General features: G+C 41.0%; 1 protein-coding gene across 2 annotated transcripts in view; it reads left to right on the plus strand.

The window, feature by feature from the left end:
* LOC133397153 (MAM domain-containing glycosylphosphatidylinositol anchor protein 1) overlaps positions 1 to 25203 on the plus strand; it is a 264188-nt gene that overhangs the window by 221173 nt on the left and 17812 nt on the right. For both annotated transcript variants that reach the window (XM_061667731.1, XM_061667740.1), the window contains exons 14-16: positions 5826 to 5978; positions 6057 to 6218; positions 15730 to 15866. In XM_061667731.1, the coding sequence (XP_061523715.1) occupies positions 5826 to 5978; positions 6057 to 6218; positions 15730 to 15866 (452 nt within the window). The remainder of the gene's footprint in view (positions 1 to 5825; positions 5979 to 6056; positions 6219 to 15729; positions 15867 to 25203) is intronic.

Raw genomic sequence — 25203 nt, forward strand, 5'->3', positions numbered from 1 at the left:
CCAATTAGCCTGTTCACCTGTGGTTTGTTCCAAACAGGTGTTTGATGAGCATTCCTCAACTTTCTCAGTCTTTTTTGCCACCTGTCCCAGCTATTTTGGAACGTGTTGCAGCCATAAAATTCTAAGTCAATGATTATTTGCTAAAAACAATACATTTTATCAGTTTGAACATTCAATATATTGTCTTTGTAGTGTATTCAATTAAATATAGGTTGAACATGATTTGCATATCATTGTATTCTGTTTTTATTTATGTTTAACACAATGTCCCAACTTCTTTGGAATTGGGGTTGTATATTTGAGACATTTTAAATGCCAGGAATGGAGGGTGGCCATTAATAGTGACTATAGCTGTACAAACAGATTTCTGTTGATTAATGAATCAGTCAGGAGTTGGACTCGACACATTAGTTGCTGAACTTACTTCTCTATTTGTCAACACATGTTGGACAACTGTTTGCTTCCATATTTGTGAGCACAGTTTGGGGAAGACCCTTTTCAGTGCACAAAGCAAGTTCCATTACTGTAAGGCATGATTGTATGAGTTTGGCGTGGAAGAACTTGACTTCAAGCCAATCAATCATCTTTGGAATGAACTACATCAGCGATGGTGAGCCAACAGGCCCTCTTACTGATACGACATCAGCGATCAGAGTTGTGGAAATACTTTTCCCCCCCTAAATTTTCACTTTACGTAAGTATAGTGACCAAGTGGCTGACTTTTGTCTGTATAGTTTATTATTGGTTTGGTCCAAGTATTGTATATGGCCGATGGAAAAAAAAAAAAAAAAAAAAGGCAATTGGCCACTTCTTTTGTATTTACTGGTTCTACATAATTTGTGGTAGTGTAATGTAGTAGGAAATACTTGAGTGCCCCAATACACAGACATCGGAGTTCTCACTGACACCAGGTAAGAAGCCCCAGATAAATATAAAAAATGAGGAATACAATTAGACATCAACTTTTAACAAAACATAATAATATTGGTCTCTCTTGGGCTGTGACCATTTACTCAACTGCACATAGGATGTACACAGCATTGTGGAGCGGACTGTGGCTAAATACGTTACAAATGGGATATATTTTCACATCAAACGTATGATAATTATGAATACCGCATTGGTAACTACATTACAGAACAACATGCAGTAAGACTCCACACTTTAAGTAATCTAAGGGATTATATACATGCTGTGTTGCTGCTGTTTTCGGTTATCAACAAAGATCAAGTGCTCCTAGTTTTTAACTAATATCCGTGTGTGAAAGATGGTGTCTATGACATGATTTTTCCCCTGATGTGAAAAAGGAGCTGTATATTTGAGGGAGGCGTTTATTTGTCTTAAATTGATGATGCACCAACGAATTGTTAAAATGTCCCAAAAAAGATGAGGTTTGTTTTCACTGACTGCTGAGATTCAGATTGTCTCTTCACAAACAAACACTCTTATTGCGGTTGTCAGCCATATTTTTAGTTTACGTTCCACTTTTTTCTCCTGAGGTCCGATCTCATAAACTCATCCAATGTCCTCTTTCCCAGTTTTCCTGAACGCAGCGTTAAACTACATTAAACCTACATCTTATCTCAGGTTTGTGCCGTTTTTGCCCCTTACGTATATACCTTCCCAGCGTCTTTTTTTAATTATTTTTATTTTTTATTTATTTTATTTTTTTCCTATGCGGCTATTAGATTAAACAAAAAGGAGGATCTGTATCCCTTTTACGCCAGAACAGTTTTACTGTGCTACAGTGGAGTTTTTAAGCTGCCACTGTGGTTCTTTGTATTCTGATGGATTTTTATAGAAGATTTCATCGGACAGTTTTAAAGGGGAGTGACAGAAAAAACTAAGGGGAGAGACAATGAAAAGATAAAAAAAAATATATAGGAAGAGAAGACAACAAAAGACAGGACATTAGCAGTAAGAAAGATTCGGAAAAGAAATCAATATATGTCCAGTACAATTACCCATTAGATTTGAGTGTTGTGTGGAGCAGTCGTGCTACACCCTGTGAAGGAAGGACAGTGCAATATAGGACAGGACAGGACTGGACAGGACAAGGACAGGAGGGGAAGCATGCAGGACAGAAGTTGTAGACCCGGCTGTACCCTTAAAGTGGGGTGGGAGTGGCTATGTAAATTCTAAACATCTTTAGAAATAGAGTGCAAGTGAGGGGATACTCAGGAAATTTGCATAGTTATGAGTTATTCATCACAATGAGTGAGTGGCCCCACACCAAGTGAATAAATCCCAGAGGTGAGTATGTGGGGACACATGCCAGTGAATTGACACCATGCAAAATAACCTTCAAAAGTGACCTGGCGCAGGAGCCCACCTGAAAGCAGCCAGTGGACCAGACACCACCCACACTGAGGGACCCCAGATGGTCCACTGGCCCAACCGTCCACCCAGAGGAGGCCGCAGGCTCACAATTTTGGGGGGAAATAAAGAAGGTCATCCACATACAAATTGATTTTGTGTTCTGTCATTGGCGAGCAGATACCTTTAATATTAGCATTTTGACGCATTACGTTTGCGAGTGTTTCAATGAATATTGCAAATAACATTGGTGAAAGTGGTCACCCTTGTCTGGTTCCTCTTTGTAGACTACAACTTTGTGATGTTATCCTGTTCGTGGCAACTGGCGCTTTTGTCAAATTGTATAATGCTGCTATCCAATGTATAAATGAGTTTCCAAAGCCAAATTTGTGAAGTACTACAAATAGGAACAACCAGTTAACTTTATCGAAAGCTTTTTCTATGTCAAGTGACATGATGATTGCTTTTAGGTTTTCACGCTGTGACATGCTTATTAAATTTAATAGACGTCTGGCATTATTTGTGGAACTTTGACCTTTAATGAAACCTGTCTAGTCATGGTGGTGGATTATTTCAAGTCTTGCTGCAAGGGCTTTCGAGATAATCTTGATATCTACATTAATCAGTGATAAGGGCTGATAAGTAGCCAGGAGAGTGGGGTCTTTGCCTGGTTTTAGTAGTAGTTTGATTGCAGCTATGTTCATAAGGTTACTATATTGGCCTTTATCTTTTATCTCCTTGACTGTTCTAAAAAATAGAGATGCTAATATTAACCAGAAATGTTCAATGAATTCGACTGAAAAACCCTCCGGGCCAGGCTCTTCCTGACTGCATATTTTTTAATGCACTATGTGATTCTGTGATGGTTAACGTCAGTACTGTCCTTAGTTTCTGTGTTTAATTGAGGGATGTTTAGATCAATTATCCATGCATCCATTTTCTGAGCCGCTTATCCTCACAAGGGTCGCGGGCGTGCTAGAGCTTATCGCAGCTACCATCGGGCAGGAGGCGGGGTACACCCTGAACTGGTTGCCAGCCAATCGCAGGGCACCTAGAAACAAACAACCATTCGCTCTCACATTCACACCTACGGGCAATTTAGAGTCTTCAATCAACCTACCATGCATGTTTTTGGGATGTGGGAGGAAACCGGAGTGCCCGGAGAAAACCCACGAAGGCACGGGGAGAACATGCGAACTCCACACAGGCGGGGCCGGGGATTGAACCCCAGTCCTCAAAACTGTGAGGCAGATGCTCTAACCAGTCGTCCACTGTGCCTAGATCAATAATAAAAAAATATTTTTGGTCTGGGTTGTTCGAAGAGGCCTATAAGCGGCTATAATAATTGTAAAATATTTCACTTATGTCTAGCATTGACTGAGAACAGTTGCCGTTACCCTCCCAGCATCTCAAACACCCCTCCCTCTGTCTTTATCAGCCTGCCGAACGCTCTCTGTCCCCGTCAGTAGGAGATGCACAACATTTGTCTGGCACGGATGTCACTCAGCACTGCCAGGACAATCCAATTAAAACAAATGCAGATTGAAACAACACTGAGAACAACGGTGCAAATTGAAATGAGTGGGTCTCGTGGAGCAGGGTGTGAAAAGTAAAAGATTAGCTTCCAGAAAAAAATACTTAACATGTCACCCCCCCCCCCCCCCCTTCCTCCTCCTCACAGGGAGTAGCAGATATGGTATGTAAATGAGTCCAATGAAGAAGGGCCTGATGAATGAATTTATTGATGAAACTTACTGTTGATTACTTGCAATAAGAAAGAACTGTATAAAAAAAAACTGATCCCACATTACAAAAACATGCAAATAGCAACTAGCTCGGATATAATTAATTGGCTAAATAAAACAGAAAACTGAAATGAAATACGAAGAGGAGATGGTTGGGTTCATGACCATTTTAAATCAAAAGCAAGAAATTCCATGCAATACATATTGTTGAAGTGACTGGAGTGTGATTGCTCAGGCTTGTTATGGACTGTCAACACTGAGGTATCAATAGGCTGAGCTGACTTTATCATGTTACACTTGGCTTGCTCATTTGAATGTGAAGATGATGAGCTCTGGGTTTCGTTCTTTGATGTCATTATGTAAACTAAGTTTTAAAAAGTTTTTAAAAATGTTGAATTAAAATTCATTCCTGGTGTGGAGTTTCAGGTATACCAGAGTCCTCTAACTGGAATACAGAAAGTGAGACGATTCCTTGGTCTGACAAAGCACCCAGGGCGAGTAGAACAATTTGCTCCCTTAGGACTCTCCTTAGGTTATCATCATCATCATCATCACCAACACCTTGTGACTGGATATAAACACAAAAATGAAACGCATTTGGAATATTCAGCTGATAGTGCTCCTTTTTTGATTGGGTCATTGCAAATTGCCTGTTGTCCTGACCATTTGGGAGCAAACTAAACCCTAAATTTTTATACCAGTGATTGGTTAAGTAAATGGAGTATTGTCTCCCAGGGTTGTGAAGTTAGCACCTCAGTATTTCTGCATTCTGGCATGCAAGGGAGATCAGATGACACTTCACTTCTTTTTGGTCAGGTACTTGACTTTTGAACCAAATTGTCATGAAATTTTAGGTTAAATTCTGAGCTGTTCCGGTTCCAAATGAATAGGGTTCCCTGGATGTGCTTTACTGCAAAGGCATCCAGTCCCTAAAATGTTACCCTTCTCCCTTCTTTAATGTACAGTACACTCCTTGCAAGTAACCACTGAGGCGTTTCCTGCAGTGATCTATTTAGTGGCATTCTAGGAGCATTCCCTGTCCAGATCAGTTGATAAACTGCACTTGGCTTCATTCCAACTTCTCTGCTCTTCACAAAGAAAAGCACAAAAAGTCACACTGTGCTCTTTGGGAGGATGTGTCAGTGTGTGCATGTACATGAGCAGGGTGGGAGTTGGGTCAGCGGTTTGAATTAGACACAGCAACAGCAATAAGGGCAACATACTTTGATGGTAATCCAGGTCAGGCACTGATTCATTTTCCTGGCTCATTGCGAGCAAGTATCGATTTTAACCCATGTACATCCCAAGATACAAAGCACTCCGGAACACAGAAGGCTTTTTCATTAAACTTGCCTTCTAGTTGGGTCAGTTTGAGGTTGAACCAAGTTCTCTTTATAAACCCATCCAATCTGTCAGGCGGATTCAGGCTGGGAAGTTGCAAAATGCCAATTTGGTTCCGTTTTTGTGTAGTAAAACTCACCAACAGAACATCACATGAAAAGAAAACCTTTGATATCCATTAAAATTAGGTCATGATGTCTGGCATGACATGCATGATGATGGTTTGCACTTGTTTTATGACTTTAAAGGTGTATTTTTCACTAAACCTTTGGGTGAATTAATAATTTTACCACCTCAGACTTCTGAGGTTTAGGGGTTAAACATTGTCTAAGAGAAAAAGGAATTCATTATCAGAAATGTTCTGCATCTCATGTCCCTAATATAACACAGTTGTCACTCTGTTTTTTCACATTTACACAACAGACCACGTCTGTGGGTTTGAGGATGAAAGAATTTGTGGTTTTTCACAAGACCGAAGTGACGTTTTTGACTGGACGCGACAGAATCACATGACCCAGAATCCCAAACGGTCTGCCAATACAGGCCCAGAGACGGACCGCAGTGGAACCAAAGAGGGTGAGGAAATGGGAATTATTTTAATACACACCTCCACACAGCAGTGCAGACCTGTGAATGCCATTTTCTTCTTCACAGGCTACTACATGTACATCGAAGCTTCGCGGCCACGAGTTCAAGGCGATAAGGCTCGTCTGCTCTCTCCACTTTTTAACATGACCACGGTCAGGGGGCCCAAGGGGTCTAGTCGAGTCCCTTACTGTGTATCCTTCTACTACCACATGAAGGGAAAACACATTGGTGAGTGAACAAAAAGAGAATAACATTTGCACACTTAAAGCCCCTTGAGATCCCCATAGAAACACAATGGAACATTGGAGTAAAGTAAGGTGTACATATATTAACCGTCAAACCTCAAAATAAAAAAATAACAATAAAAAAATAATAATTTCAATCAGCGGGACATATACTGTGTGCGTGTGTGTGTGAGAGAGAGAGAGAGAAAGAGAAAGAGAGAGAGTCACTGATGGTGTAGTGGTACACTTGCCTGACTTTGGTACAGGCAGCGTGGGTTCAGTTCCCACTCAGTGACAGTGTGAATTTGAGTGCGAATGGTTGTCTGTGTCTATATGTGCCATGCGACTGACTGGCGACCAGTTCAGGATGTAGTCTGCCTTTCGCCTGAACTCAGCTGGGATAGGCTCTAGCATCCCGCGACGTTAACCAGGATAAGCGGTGTTGAGAATGGATGGATGGATGAATATATATATAGAGAGCGAGAGAGACCCACCCACCACCTGTACGTCTCACACTTGAGCAACCACATTTTCTCAGTTCTTTATTTTTATTCCCTCTCTTGAAAATATTTATTTTTGTCCATTGAGTTGTACAGGTTAATAGTGGAAAAAGTTTTAAAATCATTCATCTTGGGCTCATTTTTTAAGGTATACCACTAAAACCTGGCAGTTGAAAGGTTGTGTAAACTTTTTATATCCACTCTAACATTGTTCAGATATTGCCAACAAATAGGTCACATTTACTGAATGTGATGTCTTAAATTTTATCCAAATGGCCATTTATAAAAGCTCGTCTTGAGTCTACAGATACCCTGACATTATGACAGAAGTCAGTTTTGACATTTTCAGTGCTAGATATCATTAAATTCCTGTTTCATTGGCCTTTGTATGAACACACTGTGATATTGCATGGCAATTATAAACATGTTTGTGAAATTATAAATAGGCCGTTTTGTTTGACCATATAAAATATAATTTGGCATGACTGCTTACAGCGGATTTATGTTTTCATTTTTTTTTTCACCATCCTGTGTGATTGCTGTATGAACCAATGCTTGACAGTTGGAACGTTAAATGTTGCATTAAGGCCTATAAAACTTTCCATTCCAACAATGGAAATTTGCTTGATTTTTACTGTTGTAGAACTTTGCATTTACTTAAATCGCTCTCATTCGCTCGTCAACGGCTTTCGAGAATACTGTATATGACCTACACTATCTGGCCCAGATGAAATACTACTATTAAACTAATTAATCTAATGGCAACTCCAAAAATTGGGAGAAATACAGGATAAATGTGACACCAGGAGAGCGAAGTGAAATATGGGATGCCACCGAAAAGTTGTGAGGGTTGGCAAGTTTGGCTTCAGGGAAGGTTTTCAGATCCAATCCCAAATCTCAACTTTGTGCGTGACCTACACTGGTAGAGCTTGATAGTTTTGACAATAGTTTAGTTTAGTTTACAATTGTGCCTTTGTGTGTGTGTGTGTGTGTGTGTGTGTGTGTGTGTGTTTTAGAGGGCCGCCGTGGGTGTGTGATATATGGCAATAGCACAACACAATCAGTCACTTGGGTAAACTGTCCTTCACAATATGCTCTGTCACACAGCAAGAAGGCATCCAGCTCGGAGCCTACAGAACTCAACACAGACAGACACTCACACACACACATGCGCAGACACACACCTCCAGTATTTCCACAAGAACATCACAAAACCTGCACAAATAATAATACATGCTCACAAAGGCTCGCTAACAATAGGGTACCCTAATCCAAACATTGGTCATCTTGTGGAACAAGGGGACTTTGAAATTAATGGTTATTAAAAGTGGGGACCAACTAAGACATTATCACTACAAGTGTGCATTTGCATTAATGTGGACTATATGAAATGTGCATGGAAATGTGGACAATAAAAAAGTACTGCAAGGGAGTTGTGACAGTTGTATAAAACTAATTTAGCCAGTTATTCATTTTAAAGCCTGCATTGTGTCACGATACGTAATCGTATTTAATTGGACTTGACCCAAAAGCAGACTGAGGTGGAGGGAGTAGATGAGAGTGGTTTATTTAGAAATGGCTCAGAGTCCATGTATCCAAGGCATGATAGTGGTCCGTAGGAACAAGAAATGTGTAGGAAGCGGGAACGTGAGAAGGTGGAAGAGCTTGACACCGTGGTTGGAGCGGGCAGCGAAGTGGGGTGCACGGGAGGAGCACTGGAAGCGGAAGAGAACACAAGTGGGTGAGTACAGGTGCGTGTCGTCGGATAATAACTTACACACCAGAGTCGGCCTGTGTACCACAAACGAGTGAGAATACTCTGACGCCAGATCCCTGGGTCAGGCAGGCTTATATTCAGGCAGTGATGAGTGCTGATTGGGAACAGGTGCGCGGGCGAGGAGGTGGTAATTGCTGGGGGGAGAGAAGAGAGAGAGAGACAGAGAGAGAGAGAGAGAGAGAGAGCGAGCGAGAGAGAGTGAGAGAGAGAGAGCGAGAGAGCGAGCGAGGGAGAGAGAGAGAGAGAGAGGGAGATGGAGGGAGGGAGGGAGGGAGGCACCAGCCAAGCTCCAAAAGAGGAAATGCAGGGCTTAGATCATGACACATTTCCAGCGTTTAAAATACTGTGTGTTGTTCAGTTTCGCAACGATCTGAATCAGAAAAAGTTGTAGTCAACAGTCGTAAATGTTAAACATGCTCAATATTTAGGATAAAAGAGAAGATGTGCGTGGAGACAAGAATAGTTAAAAAATATATATACAATATTCATCATGTTTTGTATTTAAGCTAATTTAAGGACATTTGTTTTGGAGGATCAGAATAAAAAATTCCGGATTGCTTCAGGTGTTTTATGTCTGGGAAATATGCTTTAACATACGGTACCATGCATTCACACTAAAACAATGTTTTGAACAAGGCAGCGGGAGCAAAACTGAGTTCGGTTGTACTTTATTGAAGTATTTAACAATGTAATCACGTTATTTTTTTATCAATCCTCATCCAAAAATCCATCAAAGTCCTCATCTTCTGAATCCGAAATGTACAGCTGGGCAACTACTCCATCAAACACGGCAGGTTCCCTCTCGTACTCGTCGGAGTCAGTCTCGTTGCCGTGCGGCTTTTACGAAAGCTCGAACAACAGTGCAAGCAGACACGTTAGCCCAAGCATCCACAATCCATTCACAAATTGTGGCGTAACTCGCCCGGCGCTGCCTTCTAGTCTTAGTAAAGCTGTGTTCGCCATCTGTCATCCATCGCTCCCACGCCGCTTGCAACTTCACTTTGAACGCCCTTTTTACACCGATGTCCAGCGGTTGGAGTTCTTTCGTCAAGCCTCCCAGAATGATGGCGAGTTCCGAGTTATTGCACTCAGTCGAATGGTGACTGTAGAGACGCTTCTCCCGGCTGTTCTTTGCTCATTAATCCATTGCTCGAGTTGGTCTTCCAACTTCTTCGCCTTGTTTCCGCGGAAACTCAGCTTCGTCTTCTTGACGAAGCTCGTTTTCCTGCTTCCTCCACTTGCAAACCATGGATTCGTTGATCTTGAATTCTCTCGCGGCTGCTTGATTCCCATGTTCCTCCGCGTAACTGATAGCGTGTCTCTTTGTAGGTGCCATTTTCGGGGGTCCTTAGCCAAACCGATGTTGTTTTGCACAATGCACACCCCGGTGCTAGATACCTACTGGAGGCGTGCCTTTAGCGTCCTCTGTCATGCACCCTTCCCCCTTTAACGTCCGCATGCTGTACTCAGTCACGTCCGCCTTTCCTCTATATAAGCAGCCTGTCGGCAGGAAATGCTCCCAGTCAGTCAAGCGGAGCGCTCATCAAAGTCACACAACAATATTTACAGATTTTGGAACTCGGTGCACACGTAAGGCGTGCCGCATTATAAGGCGCCCCGTCCATTTTGGAGAAAATTTAAGACTTTTAAGTGCGCCTTATGGTTGTGAAAATACGGTAGTTTAGTTCTCCTTAATGCAACTTCACTGGCAGCAGCACATAAACAATATTTAATGAAGTTTCTGCCGTCCTGGTTTAGTTTGGCTCCATTTTCGCACAGGGCCAATTGGCAAGCTGACTTGGAACCGTCATATTCTTTTGATGCCACAGTGATGGAAGGCAAAGGAATGGTTATTTAAATGATCCTTCACTTGTACATTCGTTTGGTTGAGATTTTTAATTAAAAGAATTCCAGTGTGATTTACATCAGGAAAAATGTTTTGGGCATATGTTGAATAGTGCCTGGCTGAGATGGTAAGCAACTTTAAGTGCTTAAAATAATGTTAGTCATTGTTATGAGTGCAGTGGAAGCTTGAAGGTCAAACACACAACCGTTTTAAGATTTCCCCAAAAAATACATAGGAAATGAAAATAAAAAGAATCAGTTATAGGGATAAGTTGTCGCCATCATGAAACTTTTGCTAACTGTACAGGCAGTAAAAATAAGACAAGCACTGGTAACATGATAGCGGCACAGTGGATGACTGGTTAGCACATCTGCCTGACAGTTCTGAGGACTGTGGTTCAAATCCCGGCCCCGTCTGTGTGGAGTTTGCATGTTCTCCCCGTGCCTGCGTGGGTTTTCAACAGGTACTCCGGTTTCCTCCCACATCCCAAAAACATGCAGGGTAGGTTAATTGAAGACTTTAAATTTCCCGTAGGTGTGAATGTGAGTGCGAATGGTTGTTTGTTTGTATGTGCCCTGCGATTGGCTGGCGACCAGTTCAGGGTGTACCCCGCTTTTTGCCCAGAGATAGCTGGGATAGGCTCCAGCACGCCCGCGACCCTAGTGAGGATAAGCGCAACGGAAGATGAATGAATGGCAACCTGATAAAAACTGGTTAAAAAAAAGTTTAGTCACCTTGTGAATCACTTTGCAATGTAGGTTCTGGTTGTCGCAAGAGAGCAAAACACGGATTGATTAAATATTTGGATTTGCACTGAACTGAACTGAGTTATTGTGTGATATCTTGCGGTTTGAATGTTTTGTGTGAAATTGGTCAAAATTTGACCTTGTGAGCGCTCAACTTTAGTTTTCGGTTAGACTTCATTATTTATTATATATTTGTTGTCTACGCTTTAGAACCATGGCACTAAACCATAATGCGCTCATAAAATATTGTATGTAATTATTTTCTCTATGGCCTATGGTGACCAATCGGGCAGCAGAAATCCCTGAAAACATAAAAGCAAAAATAGCTGATTTAATGGTTAGCATGAGGTCCAGTGTTTGCTGCATAACACAGCGGGAGACATGTTTGTTTGCTGGGTTTTGTGTTTGTTCTAAAAGCCTCAAGGCCAAAGAGGGTCAGACCGAGGAGAGAATCGATGTCAGCATATTTCTGTTTGGCCAAATAGAACAGTTGCACCACTAATGTGTGTGTGTGTGTGTGTATATGTGTGTGTGTGTGTGTCCGTGTGCGTGTGTGTGTGTGTGTTTACCCTGCAAAAAGCTCTAATAGAGCTTTGCTGTCCACTGCTTTTATAAGAACCCCACAGTACAGTCACCCTTACCACAGTATATAGACACCTCTCTGGTTCACTGTGTGTGTGGGTGGGTGGCTGTGTGCGTGTGTGTGTCGGCTTTTGTAATGATAGCACAGAGAAGGTGAAAGTAAGAATTAGCCTTTGTGTATTTCGTGTGTTACATCCACTCAAATTCCCTTCAAAAATGTCAAGTAAACATGGCACCCATCATGAACGGGTTGTGGCATGTGGCTTCTAAACTTGCCTTTTTTAATCACCATATTACTTTTCATGCCCTGAATGTCCATATGTTCTAATGGCTTCGTATGATGGCTATCAAGCTGTTGCTTTCCTAATCCAAGTGTGTTGAGACTTGGATCATTAAACCAAAGTGAAGGCAATCGTTTTTTGTCATCATTGTTTTGTGAGCCATGGCTTGTCTTGAATACAATGGGTGTAGCGGTCAATGGACAGCCTTGTTGTCAACATAATGGCATGAAACATGTTTTCATTTGTTGTTTAGCTCCACAATTGTGACAGTACAGTGTGTAGATCCTGTCCGGATTTGTGAGGAGCTGGAGTCTATAGGTGAAATGCAAGCCCTGGATAGGTCACTAGTCAGTCACAATTGTGGAGCTAAACAACAAATGAAAACATGTTTCATGTTTTCAGACAACCATTCACACTTACATTCACACTGTCACTGAGTGGTAACTGAATCAGAGGTCAGGCGAGCAAGATACTACACTCTCAGTGACAAAAAGTCATAATTGTCTTTACTTAAGAGGTCTGCACTGGCCCAGCTAGGACATGTTGTATTACCAACAAGTGTAGTAATTTAGTACAACACATGCAATAATGCAATTGAATAAAGTTTAAGCAACATGATTTTAGAATCTTCCACTGATTCACTCACAATACATAATAATCTTTGTGTCATTTACCCTTGGCACACATCCCTTGTGACAGACTACAACGTTAATTGCTTACTAACTTGATTTTTTTTCAAGGTTTGAGTCACATTACCTCCAAAACATGCAAATGTCACCCGTGAGGGTAAGGAGAACAATTGTGGGCATACGGAGCGATAAATCTTCTTGCAAAAAAACAGACTTCCACCAAATGGAAACACATAAAATACCTTAGCACCACTGCCTATGCATGTGTTAAAAGACTGGATGTTGGTTAATATTGGACTTAAGAGCATAGATACATAAATCATTTTACGCTTGACACGATTTGAGTCCCGGGATACACATGTCATGGAATCAATGAGTCCCAGCCCTGGAACAATGAGTCCCTGCGATTTCTCATCACAGAATACAGATGCAGTAATCCTCCGCTATATCAGGGTTCTTGCTTTCCGGTCCCGCTATACTGCAAATTTTTATTGGAGTTGATACTCTTTTGTTACTCTTTGTACAATAGTTATCCATTGCTCTTCCTCTCTCTCTCAGTATATTAAATGTTTAGGCCTGCCACGATAGCAAATTTTCTTACAACAATACATTTTTCCAAAAACATTCACGATAAACCAGAGTATTGTTAATGTTTTTTTTTTTTTTTTTTTTTTTTTTTTTTAATACCACTGATATAATGATATTAGACTATAATAAAGAATTTTACACATCTTACAAATTATGCCCTGGTAATCAAACATATGAACACAACTTTATAATGTTCTCTCATTTACTAAATAAAAGTATAATAAAATAATAATAAAACTGCATTTCACAATAAGAGCAAGTAAATAAAAAGAGAATGTTATACGTGTTCAAATAAAGTAATTAAGAAAAATAAAAAAGTCAGAATATGTTTTGACATCATGACACAACATTGAAGTCTCAAACAATTTTAAATATTTTAATTTAATAAATCTTAACACCTGAATTGTGTGAGAGGTTATGCTTGCTCAAAAAGTTTGTTTTGGTTCATAATGGCGTTTCACATTTTATACCATTTTAATAAGTATTCCCAGTGGGAACTTCCCACGGATAAGTACAAACAAAAATGACATGGATCGTTCAATTTTAAGCACCATTTCTTCCAAATTTTCCCTTGCTTTATCAGTCCTTTTCTGATCTTTCTCAGTCTTTCACTGAACTTCTTTGTTGGCTATGGTGTGGCGCAATGAGACTGTTTCTGGGTCCGGAGGCAGACTGTGGTCAGCCAATTAGTGGCATGTTTTAAATGATGTCGCCACGATAAAGCGAGCTAGAGCTAGCTGTTTAACTCCTTAGTTCGCTAGCTAGTTAGCTCCCGGGCTAGCAAATGTAATAAATAGTTAACTTTCCCTAAAGTGTCCAAGTGCATCTACGGATCCAAAGCCTTTCCGCCAGCGGCTCGCTGCGTCATGAGCGGCGCGCCAGGTGTTACCACAACAATGACAATTTATCGAGTCCGGAAAAAAAGTCTCTTGTATTTTTGGAAGGACAACCCCCCCTCCTCTCCCTCTGATTGGCTAGCACCAGGACAGCTCACACACACACGTGCACACATACATATACATACGCAGGTAGGTAAGCAATGCTGTGTGTCGATGGACGCAGATTGATCATGTTTTACGTAATATGTTTGGTGAAATGGGCAGCACATAGTACAATGGCCAATTACAGCCCCCCCCCCCCCCCCCCCCCAAAAAAGGCAAGGTCTATTCCTTTGTTTTTGTTGTATACTGAAGAAATTTGTTTTTCAGATCAAAAGATAAATATGAGACAAAAGTTCAGAATTCCAGCTCTTATTTCATGGTATTTACATCTAGATGTGTTAAAGCAACTCTGCACAGAGCGCCTTTTGTTTGAAGCCACCCACTTTTCAAGTGAGCAAAAGTATTGGAACATGTGACTGGTGTTTCTAGTTGCTCAGGTGTTGCCTTTTAGATTGATTGTTTAAATATTTGATAGTGCTTGTTTTTAACTTTGGGTTTCACCTGTGAAAACTGCATTTTCTGTTAAGCAAAGATGAAGACTAGAGAGCTGTTCATGGGGGGAAAGCAAACCATTTTGAAGCTGAGAGAAAAGGGAAAATCGATCAGAGCTATTGCACAAACATTTGGGCCTAGCCAGTACAACAAGTTGGAATGTTCTGAAAAAGAAATAAACTACTGGTGTACAGTGCAACAGACAACAAACAGGTCGGCCAAGGGTATCAACAGCAGTTGATGACAGAAACATTGTGAGAGCTGTAAAGAAACACCCAAAGACAACAGTCTGTGACATCACTGCCAACCTCCACAGACCAGGGGTGAAGGTATCACAATACCAGATTGGATTTTGCAAAGATTGGATTTTGCAAAGTAGTACAGAGATGAGTCACCTAAGTTTCAGGACAAAGTTTTATGGACTGATGAGACCAAGATTAACCTCTACTAAAGTGATGGAAATGCCAAAGTATGGAGAAAAAAGGATCTGCTTATGATCCAAAACACACAAGCTCATCTCTGAAGCATGGTGGAGGGAGGCACTGTATATGAGTAGCATTCAATATGTGGGTGGAAATGAGCCATCATACATGGGTCAGTATCTTAAAATGTTTCAACATCTGAAATTGAATATCAAAGCCACAACATTAAAATCTAAGGATCCATCTTTTTTCTGTAGCACTTGTGCTCAAGGGTTGTGGGTGAGCTGAAGCCTACAGCTGGCTTTGGGTGAGAGGCGGGATTGCACCCTGGACTGATTACCAGCCAATCATAGGGCTCATACATATACAGTATAGACAAACAACCATTCACACTCGTATTTACATCCATGAACAAATTAGTCTTCAATTAACCTAAAATACATGTTTTTGGAATGTGCAAAGAAGCCAGAGAACCTAAAAAAAAGCATGAAAACATGAGGACATCATGCAACACTCAAACAATGAGTGTTGCATTTTGTATTGGGTCTCTAATGAGACCCAATACAAAAGTACTGGTTAAAATATGCTACTTTTCTAGTTTTGTAGTAAGATACTGCTGTTGAATTTTATCTCATTAGACTGTGGTATGTTGAATGAATGTATTTAGTCAGCTTTTTGTACATTTTCTAAATATGCCATGTCTTTTTACAGGGACTCTTAATGCTCTTTTGAGAGTAAGGAGCATTGGCATCGCCTCAGTGGACTCCATGTTGTGGACCAAATCAGGTCATCAGGGCCCCGACTGGAAGAAAGCATACTTTGACATCACTCCAAGTGGACCATTCCAGGTAAAATCATAATGATCACACTATCTCATTGCTATTGTTTCTCATTTGAATTCATTCTTTAAAAAACAACAGCAAAAGTACGGCAATACCTATCATGCATGTCATGGCCGTGGATTCATTTGTACTATGCTGAATAGAAATAATAATAAAAATGACTTTTAGATTGGCGGCACGGTTGCCGACTGGTTAGAGCTTCAGCCTCACAGTTCTGAGGACCCGGGTTCAATCCCCGGCCCCGCCTGTGTGGAGTTTGCATGTTCTCCCCGTGCCTGCGTGGGTTTTCTCCGGGCACTCCGGTTTCCTCCCACATCCCAAAAACATGCATTAATTGGAGACTCTAAATTGCCCGTAGGCATGACTGTGAGTGTGAATGGTTGTTTGTTTCTATGTGCCCTGCGATTGGCTGGCAACCAGTTCAGGGTGTACCCCGCCTCCTGCCCGATGACAGCTGGGATAGGCTCCAGCACGCCCGCTGACCCTAGTGAGGAGAAGTGGCTCAGAAAATGGATGGATGGATGGATGGATTTTTAGATTTTTCTTTTGGGGGGACAAGTGACAAATGTCACTCCAGAGATTCTTTGAAAAACACAAACATTTGGTTTTGCTAGAGTCGTCGGAACAACCTTCTCTTTGTGTGTTTACTGAAGGGACTCCGCTTTCTTCTTTTTATTGCGATTATTTTGTTCGAGATGGCAGTTTGAATGTCAAGTGAATCAAAATGCACCACCTGTCATTTTCTGCATCACAAGAAAGTAAGCGCAGCTTTTACAGTTGAACTTCATTCCTAACCTTCTTGAGGGTCGGGCTAATCGCTTCCTAACAGAGCTAACTATTAGGAACAAAATGGTTTATCAATAAACCGTGATAATATTTTAGTTGGTTAATAGTAACATTCCAAATGGTATTTATCGGTTATTAAGAAACTGTATTTAGCATCTTTAAAAGTAGTAGTTGTTCTTTGATGCAAACTGTAGAAGAAGTCCAAAAAGAAGATGATGCAACTCTGACAGCAAAGAAGAATAAGTTGTCATGTTACATGGCAGAAGGCAGCCTGGGTCATAGTGATTTATTTCTTTTTCCACATTCCATCCAGCCTGAATCAGACTACAAGACAAATTTGGTCTTTCATGACTGCACTGTCAGACTACTACCATAAAATCTAGCAGTAACTCGATCTGACAGTGGCAACACTACACGACATGTTTTATGATACCACCACATCCTGTCTTTTACAATCACTGGGCTTCATCTTGTCAAATCAAACACTGTCGGAGAGGGGGAAGCAGAAAACACCGGTCAACTCGACCGGATACACTCGTTACCATGGCGATGGCAACAACAATGGCTTGTGTCAGTGTATTATGTGTGTGGGGGGAGGGGGGAGGGGGGAGGGGGGCGTAGAACAGAATTAGGAAAAACATGAGATGGTCATCACCGGGTGCTCGGGAGAGGACATTCATTCAATGATTGCTTCAGTTATGTTCGCATAGTTTTAATATGATACGGCTCGCAAGCTGGTCATCACCGGTGCTCGGGAGAGGACATTCATTCAAGGATTGCTTCAGGTATGTTCACATAGTTTTAATATGATACAGCTCGCAAGCAGGCAACATAACGATATGTAGCCTATCAAGCTAGTGCTAGGACTAACGGTTGTACGTAAACATGCCGGCATTCTGTCTTATCATGCTCTAAAGTTTCGGTAAATATTGATTTGTCCGTCTGAATAAATGTTGACAAAGGGGTGCAAGTATGTATGTTGACAACATACGGTCACAAAAGACAATCCTATTCGTTGATGTCAAGGTGCGCTGTCGGAGAGTTTGTCGCTGATATGTCACCTTGGATGGAAGATCAAACCCAAAACCCAAAAAATCAAACATGCTAGACTTTTCATTTTGTTGTGGTAGGGCCAAATCATTGGTTGTGTATTATGTCACACGGCAAGTTTTGTCATTGCCAAGAAAATCTGTCGAACCCGATCTGGGAAATCAGAGCCAGTATCAGGGCTAAAATCCTGTAGTCCGATCTAGGCATAGAAAGACGAGTAGAGCAGTAATGTGCGAGTATGTTGGCGTTCGTAAGAATTGACCCAGGGCATGTCACAACTCTACTGCGAGTATGGTATAATTTATTGTCACTCATATACAGACCCTTTCCCAAAGATTAGTATATCATGGAAAAGTTTATTCCATAATTCCATTCAAAAAGTCACATTTTCATAGATTATAGATTTAGGGCCCACAATTTAAAGAATTTCAAGTATTTATTTGTTTATTTTTACATACTTTGGTCTTCCAGCTCATAAAACCCATGAAATCAGGAATTCAAAAAATTGAAATACTATGAAGAAATATTAGATAAAAATTAGATACAAATTGCAATATTAGTCATTCTAACTGCTCTAAGTGCTAGAGGACTCTGCATCTTTTTGCACAATTGTTTTTTGTCAATGTCTTTATGTCTCCAAAGTGTTCTGTAAATTGACTGTCTGTTCTCCAACTACCGGAGACAAATTCCTTGTGTGTTTTGGACATACTTGGCAAATAAAGATGATTCTGATTCTGATTCTGAAATCACCATTTACTTCTCAGTTTTTGTAGAGAAAAATGAAATAAATTAGGGTCACATTAAATCAATCAAAATGTGATACTTTCAAAACGATATGTTAATCTTCAATACTTGGTTTGGAATCCCTTTGCTTTAATCACTGCCTGGATGCACCATGGCATTGAAGCAATCAGCCTGTGGCATTGCCTGGGAGTTATGGAAGCCCAGATTTCCTCGAAACTCGGTGTCATTTCTTCTTTTTTTTGGGGTCTGGTGCCCCTCATTTTTGTCTTGATAATACCCCATAGATTCTCAATGGGGTTTAGATCCAGCGAGTAGGCTGGCCAGGCAAGCACTGTGATGGTATGGGCATCAAACCAGGTTTTGGTGCTTCTGGTGGTATGGGCAGGTCCTGCTGGAAGATGAAATCTGCATCTGCATACAGATCTTCAGCAGAAGGAATCATGAAGTCCTCTAAAACATTCTGGTAGACTGTTGCGGTGACCTTGGATTTAAGAAAGCAGAGTTTACCAACACCTGCACTTGACATTGCACCCCAAATCATGACTGACTGTGGATATTGCACACTGGATCTCAAGTAGCTTGGGTTCTGTTCTTCACCCGTCTTCCTCCAAACCCCTCGGACCTTGATTCGCAAATGAATGGCACACCTTACTCTCATCGGAAAAGAGGACCATGGACCATTGGCCAACAGTCCAGTCCTTCTTCTACTTGACCCAGTTGAGATGCTTCCTACGTTGGCTCAGGCTCAGACGTGGCTTGACCCGAGGAACCCGACAGTTGTAGCCCATCTCCAGGATGAGTCGGAATGTGGCGTTTTTTTAATCTGTGGCTCCCGCCTCATTCCACTCTGTTAATCCGCTGAAGCCCATGGTCATCTCTTTTGCTGGTGCATCTTCTCCTGCCACATTTTGTCCTTCCATTGATATGTTTGGACACAGCCAGCCTCCTTAGCTATGAACCTTTGTGGCTTACCCATACCCAGGGTATCAAGGATGGTCATCTGACCATTTGTCAAGTCTGCAGTCTTCCCCATATTGAACCCAACTGAAGCAATTTAATGTCACCTGGGGAAACCCGTGCTGGTGCTTTGAGTTTAGTCAATGATTAGTGTATGACACTCAGTTAAAAACATTTGTGGCCTACAAAATTTGGGATGATTTTTCACAGTATTCTAATTTTTTGAATTCCTGATTTCGTGGGTTTTATGAGCTGGAAGCCCAAAGTATGTAAAAAATAAACAAATACATGCTTTAAATTGTGGGCCCTGAATCTATAATCTATGAAAGTTTAACTTTTTGAATGGAATTATGGAAATAACTAAACTTTTCCATGATATTCAAATTTTTTAGAAAGGGCCTGTATATGGAAAATAAATACATAGCGCTCTAAGAGACACAAAAATAAAGAATTTATGAAGCTTTTATTTCCCTGGTATTACACAGTATTGCATGCACCTACTGGGGGGTTCCTCTCGTCTGCCTATTTCCCAAGAGGAAAGCTTCCTATGTAGTCTAGATAGAAAAGAGGTGGGGGGGAGGGGGGTAGCCTCTGGAGGCTGGTTGGAATAAAAGGAATCCAGCAGATATTGTTTGGAATTTGAGACATTTTTCATAGGAAATTCACCACAAGTGAAAGAAAAGATTAAATAATTATGAGCTCACAGAAGATTATTTGCACATGGAATTGACAGATATACTGTACACCATTTTTAATCTTTCTTGAAAATGTAAATATATCTTGGTAAGTAGCCTACTGCTGACAAGGTTATTAATTCCATTTATCCCATTGTCACAAAAATAAACCTCGAAGCATATGTCATGTTGGTGTCTTTGCCATAATAGTATGTTTTGGAATGGTTTCCCGGTGCCCAGTGAAATCCATATAGTCTGTTAAACAATTTGTGGATGAATCAGAACTAATCAGATCAATTAACCTTAAAGGGACTCAAAATATGTCTTGTAAATTTGACCCACTACAGAGAAGTTTTTTTTAAAAAGTAGTGGAAACGAGTGCTTCACCTGTCAATCAAATACGTTCGTTCAGACAGCGTGTGCTCATGTGTCTGTAGTCAACTAAAGGCAGACAATGTTTGGCACTGTTTTCAGTAAACAGTTAATCTTTGCCTGTAAGTGTCTCTGTTACGTATGTGGGGACCAACAACACTGTAAGGCGCTTGACATATTGGATGACCCCGCCGTGGTAGAGCGAGCATGCAGGCTAGCGAACGTAAGTAGCAAAATTACATTTCCATGAAATCTTTCTATTGTGGTGACCCATGGACATTCACGGAGTGGACGATGGCGTTCTGGACAGCGCCAAAGCCGGACTGCGAGCAAATTAGCAGCTCCAAGCAATTCCCTACTAGCGAGACCAGCTGTGAGACTGGCCATTGGGTTGCCCAACACACCATCGCCCACTGCAGGCATTGCGCGTGGGTCACCATGACAGAGACACTGTAGCCCAAATAACACATGACACTTCAGGGAAGATGCAGGTTGTAGGCCTAGCTTGATGGATAACTGCATGATTTAGTGGTAGAAATGGGTCAAGTTATTATTACTATGTACAACCCCAATTCCAATGAGGTTAAACATAAATAAATAAATAAAAACATAATACAATGCATATTCAACCTATATTTAATTGAATACACTACAAAGACAAGATAATGAATTTTCAAACTGATAAACTTGATTGTTTTTAGCAAATAATCATTAACTTAGAATTTTATAGCCGCAACACATTCAAAAAAAGCTGGGACAGGGTCATGTTACGTCACCTTTTCTTTTAAAAACATTCAATAAACATTTGGGAACTGAGGACACTAATTGTTTAAGCACTTAGTCAGGCACAGGACGGAACTACAAACAAAAAGTGTTTGTTTTTCCCCCGATTGTCCTTCTTTGGTGAGGGGGGAGATGTGACAGACATACAAGTTATTCATTTATGAAGGAGTAAGTTTGCTACTAATTCAATTACTTAAAAAAACTAACTAATTACTTTGTTAATTGGATTAAACAGACTTGTGTACATACATTATACCACAATTAGCACATTGCACGTAATGTTTGATGCAATCTATTCTGACTTGACCCACGCTGTGGGAAAGGTGGAGAACGTTGATATAAAAGAGTATGTATTTCCTTATGAATATCCATCAACATATTGGACACGTGTGCATGGTTACACAGTAATGCAACAATATTGCATTATTATTGTGTGATCAATGCGTAATGTGGCCAATGAACAGAAAACATTAAGAAAAAAGCATGACGTGAAATTAATGTATTTTGTCTGCAAGGTGTTCTCCATGTGAGCCACATGCATTAGAAATGAACCTGAGCTTGTGTGTGTGAGTTTACTGCAGGCGCTCATTACATTGCTCAATCAATACACCGCTGAGATGGCCTAACACCCCAGGGGTGTGTACCTCTGCTTGTGCACGCTTTCAGACTTATCCCAATGTTCTCCATACTGGTGAAGGAAGCACATTGCGACAGAAATAAATGTAATGAAGGGCCCATGCACCCCCCAGCTGAGGTCTTCCATCTACATTCATCATAGATTCGATTTCCCCCATGCACGCACACACTGACAGAATCAGGAATCATTACAATACAACTTGCAGGTATCCTCTGCACATAAATAAACATGTTAATTAACCTGTCATAGCTAATTGCTGCAGGGGATAGGAGACTGCTGTGTGTGTGCATCCGTATATGTGTATGTGAATGTAAGTGGCTCTAACACAGTGCTTATGCAGGTGGATATGATTTTTTTTTAGACTGATGTTTGATTAAACAATATGTGTGAGGGTCTTGTGTTCCTGTATTACTGTGGACGAAGTACCCAGAATAGACTGTCCCACTTGAGGACAGAACGTCACAGTCACAAAAAGAAAGTACATCGAAATGAGAAAAGTGTCAGAATTTGTTGTTTGCATGCATGCGTGTGTGTGGAGGGGTGTGTGTGTGTGTGGGGGGGGGGGGGGGGGGGGGTATATTATGGAGCCATTAGTCATCAGCTTTGCAATGTGACATAGTGCAAAACAGACCAGGGCAAGACTCAGCACTGTGTTCCAACATAGAGCCAGAGAGAGGATGATAGACACAATCGAAAATACAACTCCAATTCCAATTAAGTTGCGACGTTGTGTTAAACATAAATAAAAACAGAATACAATGATTTGCAAATCATGTTCAACCTATATTTAATTGAATACACTACAAAGACAAGATATTTAATGTTCAAACTGATAAACTTGATTGTTTTTAGCAAATAATCATTAACTTGGAATTTTATGGCTGCAACACGTTCCAAAAAAGCTGGGACAGGTGGCAAAAAAAGACTGAGAAAGTTGATACAGATCAAACATCTGTTTGGAACATCCCACACGTGAACAGGATAATTGGGAACAGGTGGTTTCCATGATTGGGTATAAAAGGAACTTCCCTGAATTGCTCAATATTTCACAAGCAAAGATGGGGCGAGGTTCACCTCTTTGTGAACAAGTGCGTGAGAAAATAGTCGAACAATTTAAGGACAATATTCCTCAACGTACAATTGCAAGGAATTTAGGGATTACATCATCTACGATCCATAATATCATCAAAAGGTTCAGAGAATCTGGAGAAATCACTGCATGTAAGCGGCAAGGCCGAAAACCAACATTGAATGCCCGTGACCTTCGATCCCTCAGGCGGCGCTGCATCAAAAATCGACATCAATGTGTAAAGGATATCACCACATGGGCTCAGGAACACTTCAAAAAAACAATGTCAGTAAATACAGTTCGGCGCTACATACGGAAGTGCAACTTGAACCTCTACTATGCAAAGCAAAAGCCATTTATCAACAACACCTAAAAACGCCACCGGCTTCTCTGGGCCCGTGCTCATCTAAGATGGACTGATGCAAAGTGGAAAAGTGTTCTGTGGTCCGACGAGTCCACATTTCAAATTATTATTGTAAATTGTGGACGTCATGTCCTCCGGGCCAAAGAGGAAACGAACCATCCGGACTGTTATGGACGCAAAGTTCAAAAGCCAGCATCTATGATGGTATGGGACTGTGTTAGTGCCAATGGCATGGGTAACTTACACATCTGTGAAGGCTGAAAAAATTAATGCTGAAATGTACATACAGGCTTTGGAGAAACATATGCTGTCATCCAAACAACATCTTTTTCATGGACGTCCCTGCTTATTTCAGCAAGACAATGCCAAACCACATTCTGCTTCGCTGTAAAAGAGTGCGGGTACTAGACTGGCCTGCCTGCAGTCCAGACCTGTCTCCTATTGAAAATGTGTGGCGCATTATGAAGCGTAAAATACGACAACGGAGACCCCGGACTGTTGAACGGCTGAAGCTGTACATCAACCAAGAATGGGAAACAATTCCACCTACAAAGCTTAAACAGTTAGTGCCCTCAGTTCCCAAATGTTTATTGAATGTTGTTAAAAGAAAAGGTGATGTAACACAGTGGTAAAAATGACCCTGTCCCAGATTTTTTGGAACATGTTGCAGCCATAAAATTCTAAATTAATGATTATTTGCTAAAAAACAATAAAGTTTACCAGTTTGAAAATTAAATATCTTGTCTTTGTGGTGTATTCAATTAAATATAGGTTGAACATGATTTGCAAATCATTGTATTCTGCTTTTATTTGTTTAACACAACGTCCCAACTTCATTGGAATTGGAGTTATGTTTTTGATCACGAGGCGGCTTATGTTTAGTGTGACAGTAGTTGTCGTGACCTTTTTTTATACCACATTCCGTACATCTGCTCTGTACATTCTCTTCTCATTTTTGCAAGGAATAAACTAGGAACATGTCATCAATGATGTTTCCTAGAGTTCATCCCAATAATATAGAAAGGAGTTTCCCAACAGTATCCAAATTGTAAAAATGTGCCCGCTCACACAAAAACCTATAGCGTTATGCAATGAGAGTATATGGGTCGAAGAAGGAAAAATAAAATCATGTAGCACATATATTTGCAACATCAATAAAGTGATTACTATCCCTTAAATATCCGTCATATCGAGACTTTTAAAGCAAGATGGATGAGAGGGACCCATGTGAGGGAAGCGTTGTCTCCTTGGCAACCGAGGAGGCTGCATATGTGAACTCCATCTCTCATGGCAATAGTGGAGCACAGTAAATATTCATCTTTAATAATGAATCTAGATCCATCCATCCATTTTCTGAGCCGCTTCTCCTCACTAGGGTCGCGGGCGTGCTGGAGCCTATCCCAGCTGTCATCGGGCAGGAGGCGGGGTACACCCTGAACTGGTTGCCAGCCAATCGCAGGGCACATACAAACAAACAACCAGTCACACTCACAGTCACACCTACGGGCATTTTATAGTCTCCAATTAATGCATGTTTTGGGGATGTGGGAGGAAACCGGAGTGCCCGGAGAAAACCCACGCAGGCACGGGGAGAACATGCAAACTCCACACAGGCGGGGCCGGGGATTGAACCCGGGTCCTCAGAACTGTGAGGCTGACGCTCTAACCAGTCGCCTACCGTGCCGCATGAATCTAGATATAATTGTTAAATTTAGTCATATTTGTAATTCATATTCTTATTCATATGCAGGCAATTAAGCACAAAAAAAAATTCCCGCTAATTCTTCCACTTGTTTTTAACGTATTGAATATGATACTATGACATTATCTAACATACGTCTGTAGCCTGGCTTGACTAGACAGGAACAGTGGGAGCGATTATTACAGTTTATAAAGCGTTAAATTCG

The sequence above is a fragment of the Phycodurus eques genome, chromosome 2 (genome assembly GCF_024500275.1).
Source record: "Phycodurus eques isolate BA_2022a chromosome 2, UOR_Pequ_1.1, whole genome shotgun sequence".
Taxonomy (NCBI): domain Eukaryota; kingdom Metazoa; phylum Chordata; class Actinopteri; order Syngnathiformes; family Syngnathidae; genus Phycodurus; species Phycodurus eques.